The sequence below is a fragment of the Paramisgurnus dabryanus genome, chromosome 4, assembly GCF_030506205.2.
Source record: "Paramisgurnus dabryanus chromosome 4, PD_genome_1.1, whole genome shotgun sequence".
Taxonomy (NCBI): domain Eukaryota; kingdom Metazoa; phylum Chordata; class Actinopteri; order Cypriniformes; family Cobitidae; genus Paramisgurnus; species Paramisgurnus dabryanus.
In genome coordinates this window covers 47,276,758-47,291,321 of record NC_133340.1, presented here as the reverse complement: position 1 = coordinate 47,291,321, position 14,564 = coordinate 47,276,758, and the positions used below count along the sequence as shown (strand labels likewise).

General features: G+C 43.7%; 1 protein-coding gene and 1 long non-coding RNA gene across 10 annotated transcripts in view; one reads left to right on the top strand and one right to left on the bottom strand.

Moving 5' to 3' along the window:
• Positions 1–14,564, top strand: part of zc3h13 (zinc finger CCCH-type containing 13) — a 301,826-nt gene that overhangs the window by 32,744 nt on the left and 254,518 nt on the right. For 6 of the 9 annotated variants that reach the window (XM_073814423.1, XM_073814422.1, XM_073814421.1 and 3 more), the window contains exon 2: positions 1,911–2,063. In XM_073814423.1, the coding sequence (XP_073670524.1) occupies positions 1,920–2,063 (144 nt within the window). In that variant the 5' untranslated portion in view covers positions 1,911–1,919. Of the gene's footprint in view, positions 1–1,910; positions 2,064–14,564 lie in introns of those variants that run through there. The other 3 variants (XM_065254828.2, XM_065254827.2, XM_065254829.2) reach the window with 2 other exon arrangements.
• LOC135736097 (uncharacterized) lies at positions 4,277–5,169 on the bottom strand. The gene is made up of 3 exons (XR_010527782.2): positions 4,904–5,169; positions 4,635–4,677; positions 4,277–4,489 (listed from the first exon to the last, which is right to left on the bottom strand). It is a non-coding gene; the product is annotated as an uncharacterized lncRNA (long non-coding RNA).

The following is a 14,564-nucleotide window of genomic DNA, read 5'->3' as shown; positions in this document are numbered from 1 at the left end:
CAGCAGGGCGCGCACAGCGCACAGACTGGTGTGGAGGTGAATTACATTGAGCCATTTGAGACATGAGACAGAATTACAGTGGGCCGTTTGAGACGGAAAAAAATAAATATGCGACTCCTCGACTAAAAAAATTGCCGTCGACAAATTTTCATCGTCGATTACGTCGACTACGTCGACTATTCGCGGCAGCACTAATAATAGCGGTATTGCGGAAAGACGGAAAATCTCGTCATTGGCGGGGAAAGAGTTAATAATCTTCAGAGAAACAGATTTGTGCATTGGGCTTTTTATGTCTGTAATTGTGTCTATATCTGTCATTACACGGACCAGAAAAGCACGAAAACAATGTGGATTAAAAGCGCATTGAAGAGGTTTTGCTCATGAATGCAGTTAAAAGAAAGTAATGTGAACTTGAGATTGTTATTAAACGCAGCCAGTGAAAAAGCACAATGGCCACGCGCAGCAAACGCTCTCCGCAGACGCGCTGCACGGTGCTCACCCGGCGTTTGAATAAACTAGACAGCAAGACAACTAGCAGTGAATGTGCATTCAAGAGAGTTAGTAGATTAGCAAGGGAGGATTTGAACTTGAAAAGCGGAGTGTACTGACGCCTTTCCGCGGTTAAAACAACATTCCTTCTCATGGTCATTCATGTTTATTAATGACATTTTGTGTGCGACATGATGAGTTCGATGTGCGTTCACGTGCTCTCTGTTTCTCAATGAATTATGCGACTGCGAAGCGAACAAGCTCGTGTCACATTGTATCCTTCATGTTTCTGAACTTGAGCAGAGTTTTAACATTAGTTCACGGAGCACCCGCGGACCGTATGGTTCCGGGTTTGTATTTGAAATGGTCAGTCGGGTCCTGGTCAATCATAGTTAAATTACGTTGGGTCCCAAGTCTGATTAATATTGTGTGTAAAACCCGAGTCGAACGGAGAATGGCCGTGAGCGCTACCGCGCTAAAGCTCGCGTGCAGTTTCAGCGTGCCGACGGTTTCTATGGCGATTAAAAACTGGCTCTTTTCTATTATTATCAATAAACCATATCTTTTCTAAAATCTATTGCACTGACCGAGCAAAGCTCAAGCTGACTCAAGATTTACAAAATGCAAAGCTGTAATGTAAAGTCCCCTGTCACTGGGACAGCAAGTAGACTTTTGAATCTGAAATGAGTGGATTTAGCTTTTTTTTTTAATCGGCAAGAGAGAAATAGAAAGACAGGCACTTTTCCTGCTTCTGCTCTATCTAATAAAAATAATAACCATTATAACACCAGTCACATTTATAATCTATAGACCTGCACTGTCTATCATTAATATACTATTGTATTTAATAGAGTTTGATAAAAGGGGTCATCTAATTGCTTCATAACAATTGTTTTTTTTTTGCATAAAGACATAAAGTAATATCAAACTATATTTAATTTGTTGTGTTTCTTTTCTTTAAAATTGTATATCTACTACAATCAGTCACATAGGAAAAAGTAAACTACATTTACACACTGTGAATAGTTTTTTTTACATTGCGAATCGTTTTTGCATCGAAAATCGATTTTGAATCGAATCTTGAGCCTAAAAATCGGAATCGAATCGTGAAATTTTCAGAATCGTGCACCCCTAATTATTTCTGGGGCAACTGACTTATGAAAAGTAGCTATCTTGACAGGCCTACAAACAAGCCTGTTGTATCATTCACTGGTTAGAACAGCACAGCAGTCAAAAAAACGGGATGCGGGAGGTCACATACAGAATAAATTAATTTTACCCAAATACCTGACAGTTGGCAACCCTACTTGTGTCATTGTTTACAAAGTAACTGAGCTCTTAGCTATGTATGTAACAAAAATCATTTATGGTCATTTAGCTTAATGGTGTTACTAATTATTTTGTTTGTTTTTCTAATGCAGCCCTGCAGAATGTCCAAGATCAGGCGGAAAGTAACAGTGGAGAACTCAAAGACCATATCAGACAGCAGCAGTAGTAACAGCACGACCACCCCCTCCCGTAGGCCTAGTGTGTTTGAGAGACTCGGCCCCAGCACAGCCAGTAATGCTGCAGAGGTATGCATATTCGTCGCTTACAATGTCTATATTAGTATTCAAAACCTTGGGAGTTGCCTTGCAAGTTTTCGGTGCTTATGATAGGTAGGGCTGTGACGGTGGCAGTATTTTACCATCGCGGTGGTAATGCACCAATTGACTGCGGTGGTTATAGAATGTGTGTGTGGCCGTTCGTGCGCGCATTTAATGCATTTTTATGTTTATATGTATAAAAGGCGTACAAATAATGCATACCTATGTTTTAAAATATAAAAATGTAAATGAGGATCAGATATATGTTTCTTAACAAACGTGTGGGTTCACAGGCGCTTGTATCTTTTTCCGCCAGTGAGTGCTCGTCACAACGTCAAGCAATGTTTAGGTTACTTGGCAACAACAGACTCTCTGGAGCGCCCACGCACTTTGAAAAGGAGTAAAAGTGGCATGGTCACATTTTCCGCATCGGTAGACGTGAAATGTAAAGCAAATGAGCATATGTGCTTGTCCACTTGGTTTAAGTGTTGGAAATCTTTTTGGGGTTGTAATGTTTCCAGCCGCGCTAAAAACGCGTTCTGATGGTGTACTGGTAGTGCAGATTGATACTTTTTCGCAACCTTGAGTGACCAAGAGATAATTTCTTGCCTAATTTTTCTGCCCCCAAGCAGGAGGTCATCATTGATATCAGTTACCAACCCTTGCAAAAAGCACAAGACTAACTCCGAGTCTGCTTGCTGTTTGCGTTCACACAAACTGCAAGACATCTTCCTGTGCACACCACCGCGGGTCTCACTTCACCACCGTGGTTGTGCAGTGTTTGAAAACCGTCACAGCCCTAATGATAGGGATGCTCTGATCAATATTTTTGCAGCCGATTACAGATTTCTCGTTATCATCCTTCAAACTTTACTCTCTCAGAAAGGTCAATGGTTATCCTTTTTCAGATAAACTAGTACCACAGATGTTGCCTTGGTTATATTATTTGCTGTATATGCATGTCATTCTTTTAATAGTGAATCATAAAGATCAAAAATCAAAAATAATTCTACAATAAGCTATTTAAAGGTGACATAACACACACTGTTTCTGCCACTCTTATGTTAATCTCATCATTGTAAGTCATGCCATTTAAAAAATACAAGCCATTTTAAAGCATTTTTAAACAAGTCAGTGCATTCTCATGCAGGCGCACACACAGACGCCTCTCAAGATACTTGCAATAAGTGTCAGATTGAGTTATTTTTTGCGACTTATTACACACAAATGTTCAGATACACACACGGGTATGCTTTAGGGCTGGACCAGAATATTCAGTTATGCGAATATTCGTTTGGTGGGTTGGCATTCGAATTTCAGTTGAGATTCGTTTATAATTTGAGATTATTAGTGTTAATACAGAGACTGCCACACAGCAAAAATATGATGGAAGATTTAACACCATGGGTGTTAATATTAACACTGCCCGGGTGAACACACAGGTCCATCTTTGATAGTGTTCAGTCAACACTTACCAAAGTGTTGCTTAAACAAACACTGTTAAAGTGTCAATTTTTAACACTCTCTGTGTTGATTAACAAACACTCAGTAGTGTAAACATTCAACACTCTATGGTGTAAATCATTTTCATGTTAAAATCCAAATGCAGATAAAAACTAAAAGTTTTATACTATATATTTTTCAAAATAAATACAAAAAATAAACTAGTGACTACAAACATCAAATTGAATTTATTTAATTCAATTACAAGAGTCTGCAACAATTCAGCAATAAACATGTGGGAAACATAAAATTCAATAAAATATTCCTTTTAAATCTTCAGTTTACACTTCAATAATACAGTTTACTCAAGAAATACATAAAATCAACATACAATTTAATAAAATATTTCTTAAATATTCAGTCTCCACTGGAATAAAATTTTACATAAATAATACAACAATTCAACATGTAATCCATGAAATCATCTCAATGTCAGTATGGTTTGTAAATATACACTCAGTCTAATTAAATATAACATTAATATTCAATTCAATTTTATTTATATAGCGCTTTTCACAATTGCTAATTGTTTCAAAGCAGCTTTACATTAATATATGTAGAAAAAGCATAGAAAAGGGAGCATAGATATAATGTAACGTATACAGTAAAGTAGTAGGTTAAGCCAAAGGTGGTGGACTCTCAGGGGATGAAAAAAAAAACCCTAGGAGAAAAACCCTCCTGGCTAGTCCAGGGGGAAAACTCCTAGAAGGGAAAAAACCCTTGAGAGAGATGCATATATATTTATATATATAAATACTATCGGGGTATGTAAACGGGTAAGCACATTAAACTGGTTTCGCCGGTGGTTGCTGGTCAGACATCGGCTGGGCATCTCGTAGAAGGACGGTCAGTAGATCAGTGGTGTGATGACCTTCACAGCAGCAGGAACTGGGTCTGTTTGTCTCATTGTCCTCAGGGTCGAGGACGAGACAGGGAGAGAGAAACAGAATCCTATTAGCGTAGGGGCTGTTCACATGTAATGCAAGTGTCATAAATTATAGTGATTTAAGTCAGCTCGGTTTTAAAAATATTTTTTTGTTTGTTTGTTTTACATACTTTCTTGTGTCTTTGTACTGTGTTCTTGCCCTTACTGTGCAACCTGTGAAAGGTAAACAAACTTTGCTTTTACCAGAAATAAAAATGACACATAAAACACAAATACATCAGAGTATAAAGATTTAAATCAGGCTGACCCACTCACTAATGTCTGTCTTGCACTTTTAAACTTGACAAATGTGTCAGTCGATCGGATAAAAGATAAAACTTGCTCATTGTTTTACCAAATTATAACATTTGGCACAATGAAAACGAACACTTTAACTTACATCTCTGCTGTCCTCCATTAAAGAATTGAGCCGCTTTGCTTTCAGCCATGGTGGCGTCCTATGAATTTGAGGGTCAAAATAAACATTACCATGGCAGTCTTGTAATTCACTAAAAGTTAAAGCATATTTTAAAATGTAACTCAGTTTTACCTGTAAAATTGTTCAGACCTCAAGACTTATCACCAGCATCTGAAGTAACTTAGAAAGCGTGCAGAGTTTACCTGAGGTAAAAACACAGACAGTGTTAACTTAATATCAACTAACACGTATTACAATGTATCTATAGTTCTTGTTTTTATGTTAAAAGATATTTACTTAACGTTGATTTTTTTGTTAAATAAGAAATATTCATACTCCTCTTTAATACTGAAATGTGCAGTGCAAATGCTCCAGCGAATTAATTTTCACACAAACGATTTAATATAAAGTAAATATAAGTTGTTTATTATAATATACAAGTTAATAAGTAAATCACAAGTTGATAAAGTAATACTATACCTTGGAACATATTCCGTTGTGTGCAGACAAATCCATAAAGATGACTATGGGCGGGAAAGTCGAAAAGCATTGCACATGCGTAGATATGGATGCGTGTCAGTCAGCTTCCTTGTACGGAGGTCGCATTTGTAGGATGCATTCGTCATAAAGACTTAATTCAGAATATTAACAATTCTAAAGTTGACTATTATTTTAAGTTATTCGTAAATTGTTGTAATATGCTTATGACTTACGAATGTAATGCTCAGTTAACTTAAACCAGGCTTGATGACGTATGCAGCCTGCATATGCGACCTCCGGAGGCTGCTTTGACAAACGGTCTTTGTACTGTTCCATCACCGAAAATCACGTGACCCTACGCTCGCGCTTACTTATTTACAAGCCGATTCAATAGACGTATAGCCTAATAACTGCTTCTCAATATTAGTTTTTGTAAAACTAAATTTAGTTTTAAGTCTAGTTTAGTCGAGAATATGGTTGTGTGAACTTCATATCTAAGGTCAGTTAGTAAAGATAGCGCTTATTTAAAAGTCTGCTCAGACGATGTCGATGTGAGTTCCAAATTCGACCAGCAGGGGACAGCGCTCCTGTATCCCACGGAGGGTGCCCATTTTTCGGCCACTCCTCTGATATTTCCACTGGCTCGGGTGTGTCTGAGTGTCAAAAATGAGATGTAATTCGCTTTTGGTTCATCTAACCAGCAGTCTCAGGTCTCATGAATTTATTATTTGTTTCGTTTACTCATATTAAGTTCCTTTGTTTAATCTTAATGCTGAATATACTTTTGTTTAATCCTAATGCTGTACTAGCACTGTGTCTTGTCTTTAGTACATAAAAGAGAAAAATTCAAGTGTTTTCCAAAGCGTGTTTAACCATAAAAATATCATTTATTTTATTTTATTTTTGCATCCTGTTAATGTAAAGGAAAATACTGAGGTGCAAACAGTATCTGCCAATATGTGTTTATAGCATCCATTACCATTTGTACACGTATTGCAAAGAATTGGTACTTTTGCACAGTTTAATTATAATAAAGTGTAAATAGCATCTAAAGCTAGACCTAGGGGGCTATGGAACTGTTTGAGACACAGGGCAGGGATGGACCCATGTTAACACTCACAAAGAACAATGTGTATTAACACTAAACAAGTGTTAAAGCATGAAATATGAAATAAAACGGATGTTTTCCGCCCCCCTTCTGCTTCGGACGTGGCTGTCTCGTTTGGTATTGAGGACGAGGAAGACAGCATGTCTCTTTCTGCATCGACCAGCTGGGCTGAGGCGGAGCGGGAGCGCCCGTCTCACGTGGATTTACAGTCAGAGATGTCCAGAATTACGGAGATGGCGGCAAAGGAGCTGAACCTCAGCTGGACTTCGCCCGACGAGCCGGCGAGGAGCAAACTGGATTCATGGTTCCACCAATCGGGCCGCCAGCAGGCCGCTCCGAGGAGGAAGACTCCTTTCTTCCCTGATGTTCACGATCAGGTCTCCAAGACATGGTCTGCACCCCAATCGGCGTGCTTCCAGGCACCCGGTATGTTCTCGCAGGTAGACGGCGGGGAAGCCCACGGTTACGTGCGCATTCCCCCCATGGAAGAGAACGTCGCGGCACACCTCTGCCCTTTCTCCGCGTCACTCGGCGCTGAGCGCGGTCTGCCGTCAAAGCCGTGTCGTATGACAGCCCATCTGGTGGACAAGGCTTATGCATCATCTGGTGAGGCGGCGGCGCTACACGCTATGGCCGTTTTACAAGTCTTCCAGGCGAAGATTCTGAAGTCGCTGGATGATGATGTCGACGCTGAGACGGTACGCAACCTACGTGCCGCCACGGATTTTGCTCTCATGGCAACGAAGCTCTCTGCCCAGGCTATCGGAAAAGCTATGGGCTTCATGGTCGTCCTTCATCGCCACCTATGGCTCACCCTAGCTGAGCTGAAGGACAACGAGCGTAAAGCGTTGCTGAATGCTCCGATTACTCCCGCCGGCCTCTTCGGTGACGCCGTGGAGTCAGTCGTCGAGCGTTTTTCAGAGGCACAAAAGCGCTCACGCGCTATGAGTCAGCTGCTTCCCAGACGCTCCTCTCAGCATGAGGTGACTAGATCGCGCTCTTCTTCAGCCCCGCGGTCAGCACAACGCCCTCCAAAATCAGCTGGTTTCTCCGCACCACCGCGTCAGGAGCCAGATGTGCGCCCTAAGAACTGGCAGCCCCGAGGAGGTCACGGTCGTGGCAGGAGCCCTCGACGCCGAGGCGGACAGCATCAGGCTCGCAAGCCTTCTTCCTGATGGAGAGGGCGAGAGGAGGAGATCGCTCGTGAGGGGGCAGGCGTCTACACGCCGGGTTCCTCTGCCCCTCTCTGTTCCTGTGGGCGACATTCATTGTTCAAATACCGTTGTAAATACTGTTATGAATACTGTTGTGTGTGTAAATGTAATAAAAACACAAACATCACCACAAAAAGAGCTTTTTCCTCCTCACAGCCATCATATAGCGACCGAGGCCCTACCGTCAAGCAGCGCGAGGTTGAGAAATGTACAAAGTGCTTATCAGTTAAACTCGGACGTCGCCACCGAGCCGTTGAACGAGAATCAGCTTCTACGTGCCGCCCCGCCGCTGATATTTCTAGCTCCGCAAGGGCCAGGCTCATTTGTAGAAAACACGTCGCAAACGTTAATGCACGGTCAGCTTCGCCCGCTATGCCAATTTCTAGAAGCTTGGAAGGCGATTCCAGGTGTATCAGATTGTGTACTAAGCATCTTATGGCGCTTTTCCATTGCATAGTACCCCACGGTTTAGTTTAGTTTGGGTCGGGTCAGCTCACCTCACTTTGGCGTGGTTAGCTTTTCCATCGAGTTTAGTATCACTTCGGAGTGGGAGGGATTATAGGCGTGTCGTTATATTTACGCTGCCTACTGCTGTGACATCATACACGTGAGAGCGTTGTTGTACATTCCCATACATTCATTTATTTCTCAGTCTACCACAAAATTAAAATTGGCCACCACAAATAGATGTTTGCACATCGCGTTTATAACTACCTCTGTCTCACATGACAGTTTCTGTTCAAACACCCGACCCGTGGCATCAATCGACGGTGCTCCGCTGAGCCTCATTCAAGTTGCATTTAAGCATATATAATGCGGACGTGCAGGTCGCGAATGTGCCGCCACAAACTGCAAGTCTGGAAAAAACTGTTATGGTGTCCCGTATTCTCAACCTGTGGATGTTTTTCATCGCTAAAAGGGTGTTTGGAAACTTATAGCAGAACACAGATAACAACATGTTTGCTTGAGACAGCGCAAGCTAGCAGTAAGCTAAAGCTAATATTTACATTATAGCGATGACGTGACGATTCTCTCAGACCAATCAGTGATCTACAGTGTTTTCGCGTCACGTTTGGTATCAGCTCGGGTCGCTTGGAACCCCAACCGAGGTGGTACGAAAAAAAGTATCGGGTACTACGACCTGCACCCAATGGAAAAGCTCCCAAAAGTAAACTGACCCGACCCAAACTAAACTAAACCGTGGGGTACTATGCAATGGAAAAGCGCCAATAGAGAACGGCTATTCTCTACAGTTCAGACGCAGACCGCCCCGTTGCAATGGTGTGGTACAGTCATTAACAACACCGCAAAATGCCCCTGTCCTGAGACGGGAGATACAAAACCTGCTCTAGTCTCGACAGGAGCGATAGAGCGTGTCCCTCACGGCGAGTTGAACAGCGGATTTTACAGCCGGTACTTTGTAGTGCCCAAGAAAGTCGGTGGGATGAGACCAATTCTGGACTTAAGACCTATCAATTGTGCGCTACGCAAACGTGTATTCAAAATGATAACCGTGAAACAGATCCTAGCGCAAGTGCGCCCTGGGGACTGGTTTGCGTCGATCGATCTAAAGGACGCTTACTACCATATTCAGATATCCCCCCGTCACAGGTGTTTTCTGAGATTTGCGTTCGAGGGCGCAGCTTATCAATATTCCGTCCTACCGTTCGGGCTAGCTTTAGCCCCGCGCACGTTCACGAAATGCATGGATGCGGCTCTTTCCCCCCTCAGAGCAAGCGGGATCCGCATTATGAACTATCTGGACGACTGGCTGATTTTAGCTCAATCTCGCGATCTATTAATCAGTCACGTAGAAGCATTGATGCCCCACTTGGAAGCGTTAGGACTCAGAGTCAATGTACAGAAAAACAAACTCATACCGAGTCAATCAATTTCTTACCTGGGAGTTCTGTTGGATTCTACATCGATGCGCGCTCATCTCTCGCAACAACGTGTAGAAACATTAACGCTGTACATTCGCCGTTTCAGAACCGGCCGGTTTGTCCTCTTCAGAGAGTTTCAAAGGCTGCTGGGTCTGATGGCATCAGCCGCTCCAGTTTGTCACTTAGGCTTGCTTCACATGCGGAAATGAGAGCGGTAATGTTAGCGCTCAAGACATTTCGTCCACAACTCGAGCGTCAACATGTTCTAGTACGGACGGACAACACGACGGTGGTTTCATATATAAATCGCCAAGGAGGTATTCATTCAAAAGCCCTATTCGAGCAGGCGGCCAGCCTTTTTCTATGGGCGGACCGTCATTTACTCTCCATCAGAGCAGCACATATCTCGGGCATTCTGAACAGAGGAGCGGATATGTTATCAAGGAACGGCCTCCCCAGCGGAGAGTGGAGGCTCCATCCCGACTCGGTTCAGCTGATATGGAGCCAGTTTGGGAGGGCGTCGATAGACCTGTTCGCGACCAGCGAGAACACGCACTGCCCGCTGTTTTTCTCGCTCACTCACTCCCCGCTACAAGGTGACGCGTTGACATCGCGCTGGCCGGAAACCAGACTGTATGCTTTCCCTCCGATAAAACTCATACCCTTGGTGTTATGCAAAATCAGGGAGGAGAGAGCCACGGTAATTCTAGTCGCACCAGACTGGCCGAACCAGCCGTGGTATCCGAATTTGAGAGAGATGTTATTAAGCCCTCCATGGCAGATTCCCTTAAGGAGGGACTTACTGACTCAGGTGGAAGGTTCAGTATGGCACCCCAACCCAGGGCTGTGGAACCTATGCGCATGGCAGGTGAGAGGAACATAACGTTAGATAACCTTAGTGATCTCTCGCATCGGGTGGATAACACGCTGACTGAGGCGCGAGCGCCGTCTACGAGGCGCTTGTACAATCTTAAGTGGAATGTGTTTCTAAAATGATGTCAGGGCAACGGCATCGACCCGTTAAACTGCCCGGTGTCGGACATTTTGCTTTTCTTACAGCATAGGATGGACGCCGGCAGCTCGCCGTCGACGCTTAAAGTCTACGTGGCGGCTATTGCGGCGATACGCCCCCCCTTGGAAGGGCACTCGATAGGAAGACACGCACTTGTTGTCCGATTCCTGAGAGGAGCGAGAAGACTAAACCCCCTCGCACCCCTTCGGTGCCGCCTTGGGATTTAGACGTAGTGCTTAGTGCACTTTCACGACCACCGTTCGAACCACTGGAGTCTTGCTCTATTAAAGACCTGTCTCTTAAAACGGCTGTTCTTCTCGCACTGGCTACTACGAAACGCGTTGGGGATTTACAAGCGGGAGATTGTAATGTCGTCTTGAGACCCAAGATTGGATTAATACCTAAATCTCTCTCTACTCCCTTTCGCGATCAGGTAGTTTCCCTATCAGCGTTATCTGCAGCGCCTGCAACATCTCAGAACGCATCTAACCAGGAGGCTATTTGCCCTGTCACAGCCTTGAGGGCATATGTGAGCCGTACTGCCGACTTTAGAGCATCGGACCAACTCTTCGTGTGCTTCGGTGGCGCTACTAAAGGCAGAGCGGTGTCTAAACAGCGGCTCTCTCACTGGTAAGTGGATGCTATAACGCTAGCTTACGAGAGCTGCGGATTGGAGCCCCCTTTTAATAAGAGGGCACACTCTACGAGGGCTATTGCCTCATCATGGGCTTGGTTTCAGGGTACTACTGTGCAGGATGTGTGTCGTGCGGCTGGTTGGGCTTCACATAACACCTTCGTGAGGTTTTTCTTGCTCAATATGCATTCACTAGCCGCAAAAGTTCTGTCGGTGAGTACTGAACATTCTTATGCCTCTAAGTTATAGCGCCCTGGTTTCTCTCAGGTCGTCTGGGCTTCTAAGCAGCTACCTGTATGTATGTGTGCTTGTGTTACTCTCTTAGAACGCTGCGCTCCATCAGGTCGTCTTAACTAAAGAGGTTGTGGGTTTAACGGCGTTACCGCTGCGGCTGTTAACTCCGTGTTGAGACATAACCCCATTACTTCTATCAATTTTGCTTTATGTTGCCCGGCAAAGCCGTGCGTGCTACTATTACTGTGTGTATTCACTCAAATTACTTGTCTACTTGCCCCGTAGCGAACAATGTATGCCTGAATTACAACAGCTTCCTGTTTTATGTCAAAACATCACACTTTGCCAGGCCGCCACGGACACGCCCTTCAACGAAAAATCAAGATCTTCACAATTTATCACCGCAAAGGGCTTAACATCAGTCTGACCAAATATGATGATGATTTGATTAAATCTCCAAGAACAGTAAATCACAGCATAAAACATGGTATTTCCTGCTACCTCTAGGTGGCGCTATGACTGAAGCTGAATATTGGCATTGAAATGTGTTCAGGCCAAGACCCTTATCAAACGTATGAAGTGTGGGGCAGATTGGACATTGTATGCCTGAGTTAGAGCCACTTCCTGCTTCATGGCGAAAATGCCGAAATTTGTCAGGCCGCCATGGACACACCCTCCAATGAAAAGTCAAGATCTCCGCAATTTAACATTGCAAAGGTCTTAAGATAAGACTGACCAAATATGATGATGATCGGATTATAACTGTAGGAGGAGTTCGTTAAAGTATGAAGCCTGGAAATTACCAAATTTGCACAAAAATCAAGGCAAAAATCCAAAATGGCCGACTTCCTGTGGGGTTTAGAGCTTCGCTCCAAGAGACTTTTTTGTAGGTCTTGGGGTGATATATGACCCTACCAATTTTCGTATCTGTAGGATTTTCGTAGCGGCGGGGCTGTTCTCTTGAAATTTTGCAGATGGCGCTATCGAGCCATTTCTGCACGCCCACTTCTGGCGCCTATGCCACATGTAAATTTGTGTCACTTCTGACGTGTGTGCAACGTTTTATGACTTTTTGAGCTTGTTTAGCCTGTCAAAATGCGATTCAATTAGCGATACTTTGCCAGGCAGCCACGGACACGCCCTTTAATAAAAAGTAAAGGTTGTTACTTTTTAATCATCACACAAGGTCTTGAGATTACACTGGTGAAATATGATGTTGATATGGTTAAATAGCTAAGAGCAGTAAGTCACAGCGTCAAACATGGTATTTCCTGCTGCCTCTAGGTGGCGCTATGAGTGTTACTGAATTATGCCATGTTGATGTGTTCAGGCCTGGAACCTTATCAAACGTGTGAAGTCAGGGGCAGATCAGACAATGTATGCCTGAATTACATCAGCTTCCTGTTTCATGGCGAAACATTACACTTTGCCAGGCCGCCACGGACACACCCTCCAATGAAAAGTCAAAAGCTCCGCAATTTAGCATTGCAAAGGCCTTTAGATGATACTGACCAAATATGATGATGATCGGATTAAATCTCTAGGAGGAGTTCGTTAAAGTACGACGCTTGGAAATGTCAAAAAATGACAGAGAAAATTCAAAATGGCTGACTTCCTGTGGGGTTTAGAGCTTAGCTCCAAGAGACTTTTTTGTAGGTCCTGGGGTGCGTTCCACTCCAGTTTTAGACACACACTCGCGAACTTCCCTAAGCACTTCCCCTCGGGGGAATCCCTGTCGCCATTTTGAAGTGCGTTCCACTTCGTCAAGTGGACAAGGGAAGTTTGTGTGGACAGACCCTCGCTCCCTCGATTTTGACCGAGGGAGCGAGTCTGCTTCATATGTACACTTCATGCAGCTTCATATCCCACAATCCAACACGATTGTGACGTCACTTCAGCAACTCGCGCTTTGCACATGGAGGGGGGCGGTCTCCACTTTCCATGTGATCAAGGGCTTAGGGCGATCCATTTCAACCCACTTCAGGTGTTCTAGCAGTAGTGGGCACTCGTACAACGTAAGCAATGACGTACATCCGAGTGAACGAGACTGAGGGAAGTTAGCGAGGGAAGTTCATAAAAAAACGAACTGGAACGCAGGGTTGGAGTGATAGATGATCCTACCAAATTTCGTATCTGTAAGTTTTTCATAGTGGGGGGGCTGTTTTCTTGAAATTTTGCAGGTGGCGCCATTGAGCCAATTTTACACGCCCACTTCTGACGCCTATACTACATGTAAATTTTCGCCACTTCGGACGCGTGTGCACATTTTCATGAGTTTTCGGGTATGTTTAGGCCCTCAAAAATGCAATCCATTTCGGAGAAGAAGAAGAATAATAATAAATATAGCTGCAAGCAGCAATGGCGGGCCCTCGCACGTTTTTTTACCGCTACACGGTGCGTCCGAGAAAACGATGCACGGTGGGCAAGGGCATCAAGTGGGTAAATATCAGTGGGCTATTTAATGTTGTTACTGAGCCATTTGGGGACTGTAGGTAAAAGAAACTCCACATTTTAGACAAAAGGGGGCGCTAGTGAGCCACTTAAGAGACACCCCTATGTGTGACCTGTTTGTGCACACTTAACAGCCGACAACTCTGATGTGTGTGCCGACTTTTAGGTTAATCTAAGCACGCCAAGAGTCCTAAATATGCCTGAAATAAATGTAAAGTTTGGGGCGTTGCCATGGGAACAGCGTTCGAGATATCAAAAATCCCTTTGCAATTTATCATCTACTATGTCTCGGCATCATGTTGACCGCTTTTGGTGTCAATCTCATTAATATTCTAGAAGGAGTATTTAAAAGAACATCGGCGTCAACTGAAAGGCTTAAATTAGCCTTTAAAATGAAAGTAAAGTTTGACGCGGTGCCATGGGAACAGTGTTTGAGATATCAAAAATCCCTTCGCAATTTATCATCTAAAATGTCTCGGCATCATGTTGACCACTTCTGGCGTCAATCGCATGAATATTCTAAAAAGAGTATTTAAAAGAACATTGGTGTCAACTGAAAGGCTTAAATATGCCTTTAAAATGAAAGTAAAATCTGACGCGTTGCCATGGGAACAGCGTTTGAGATAT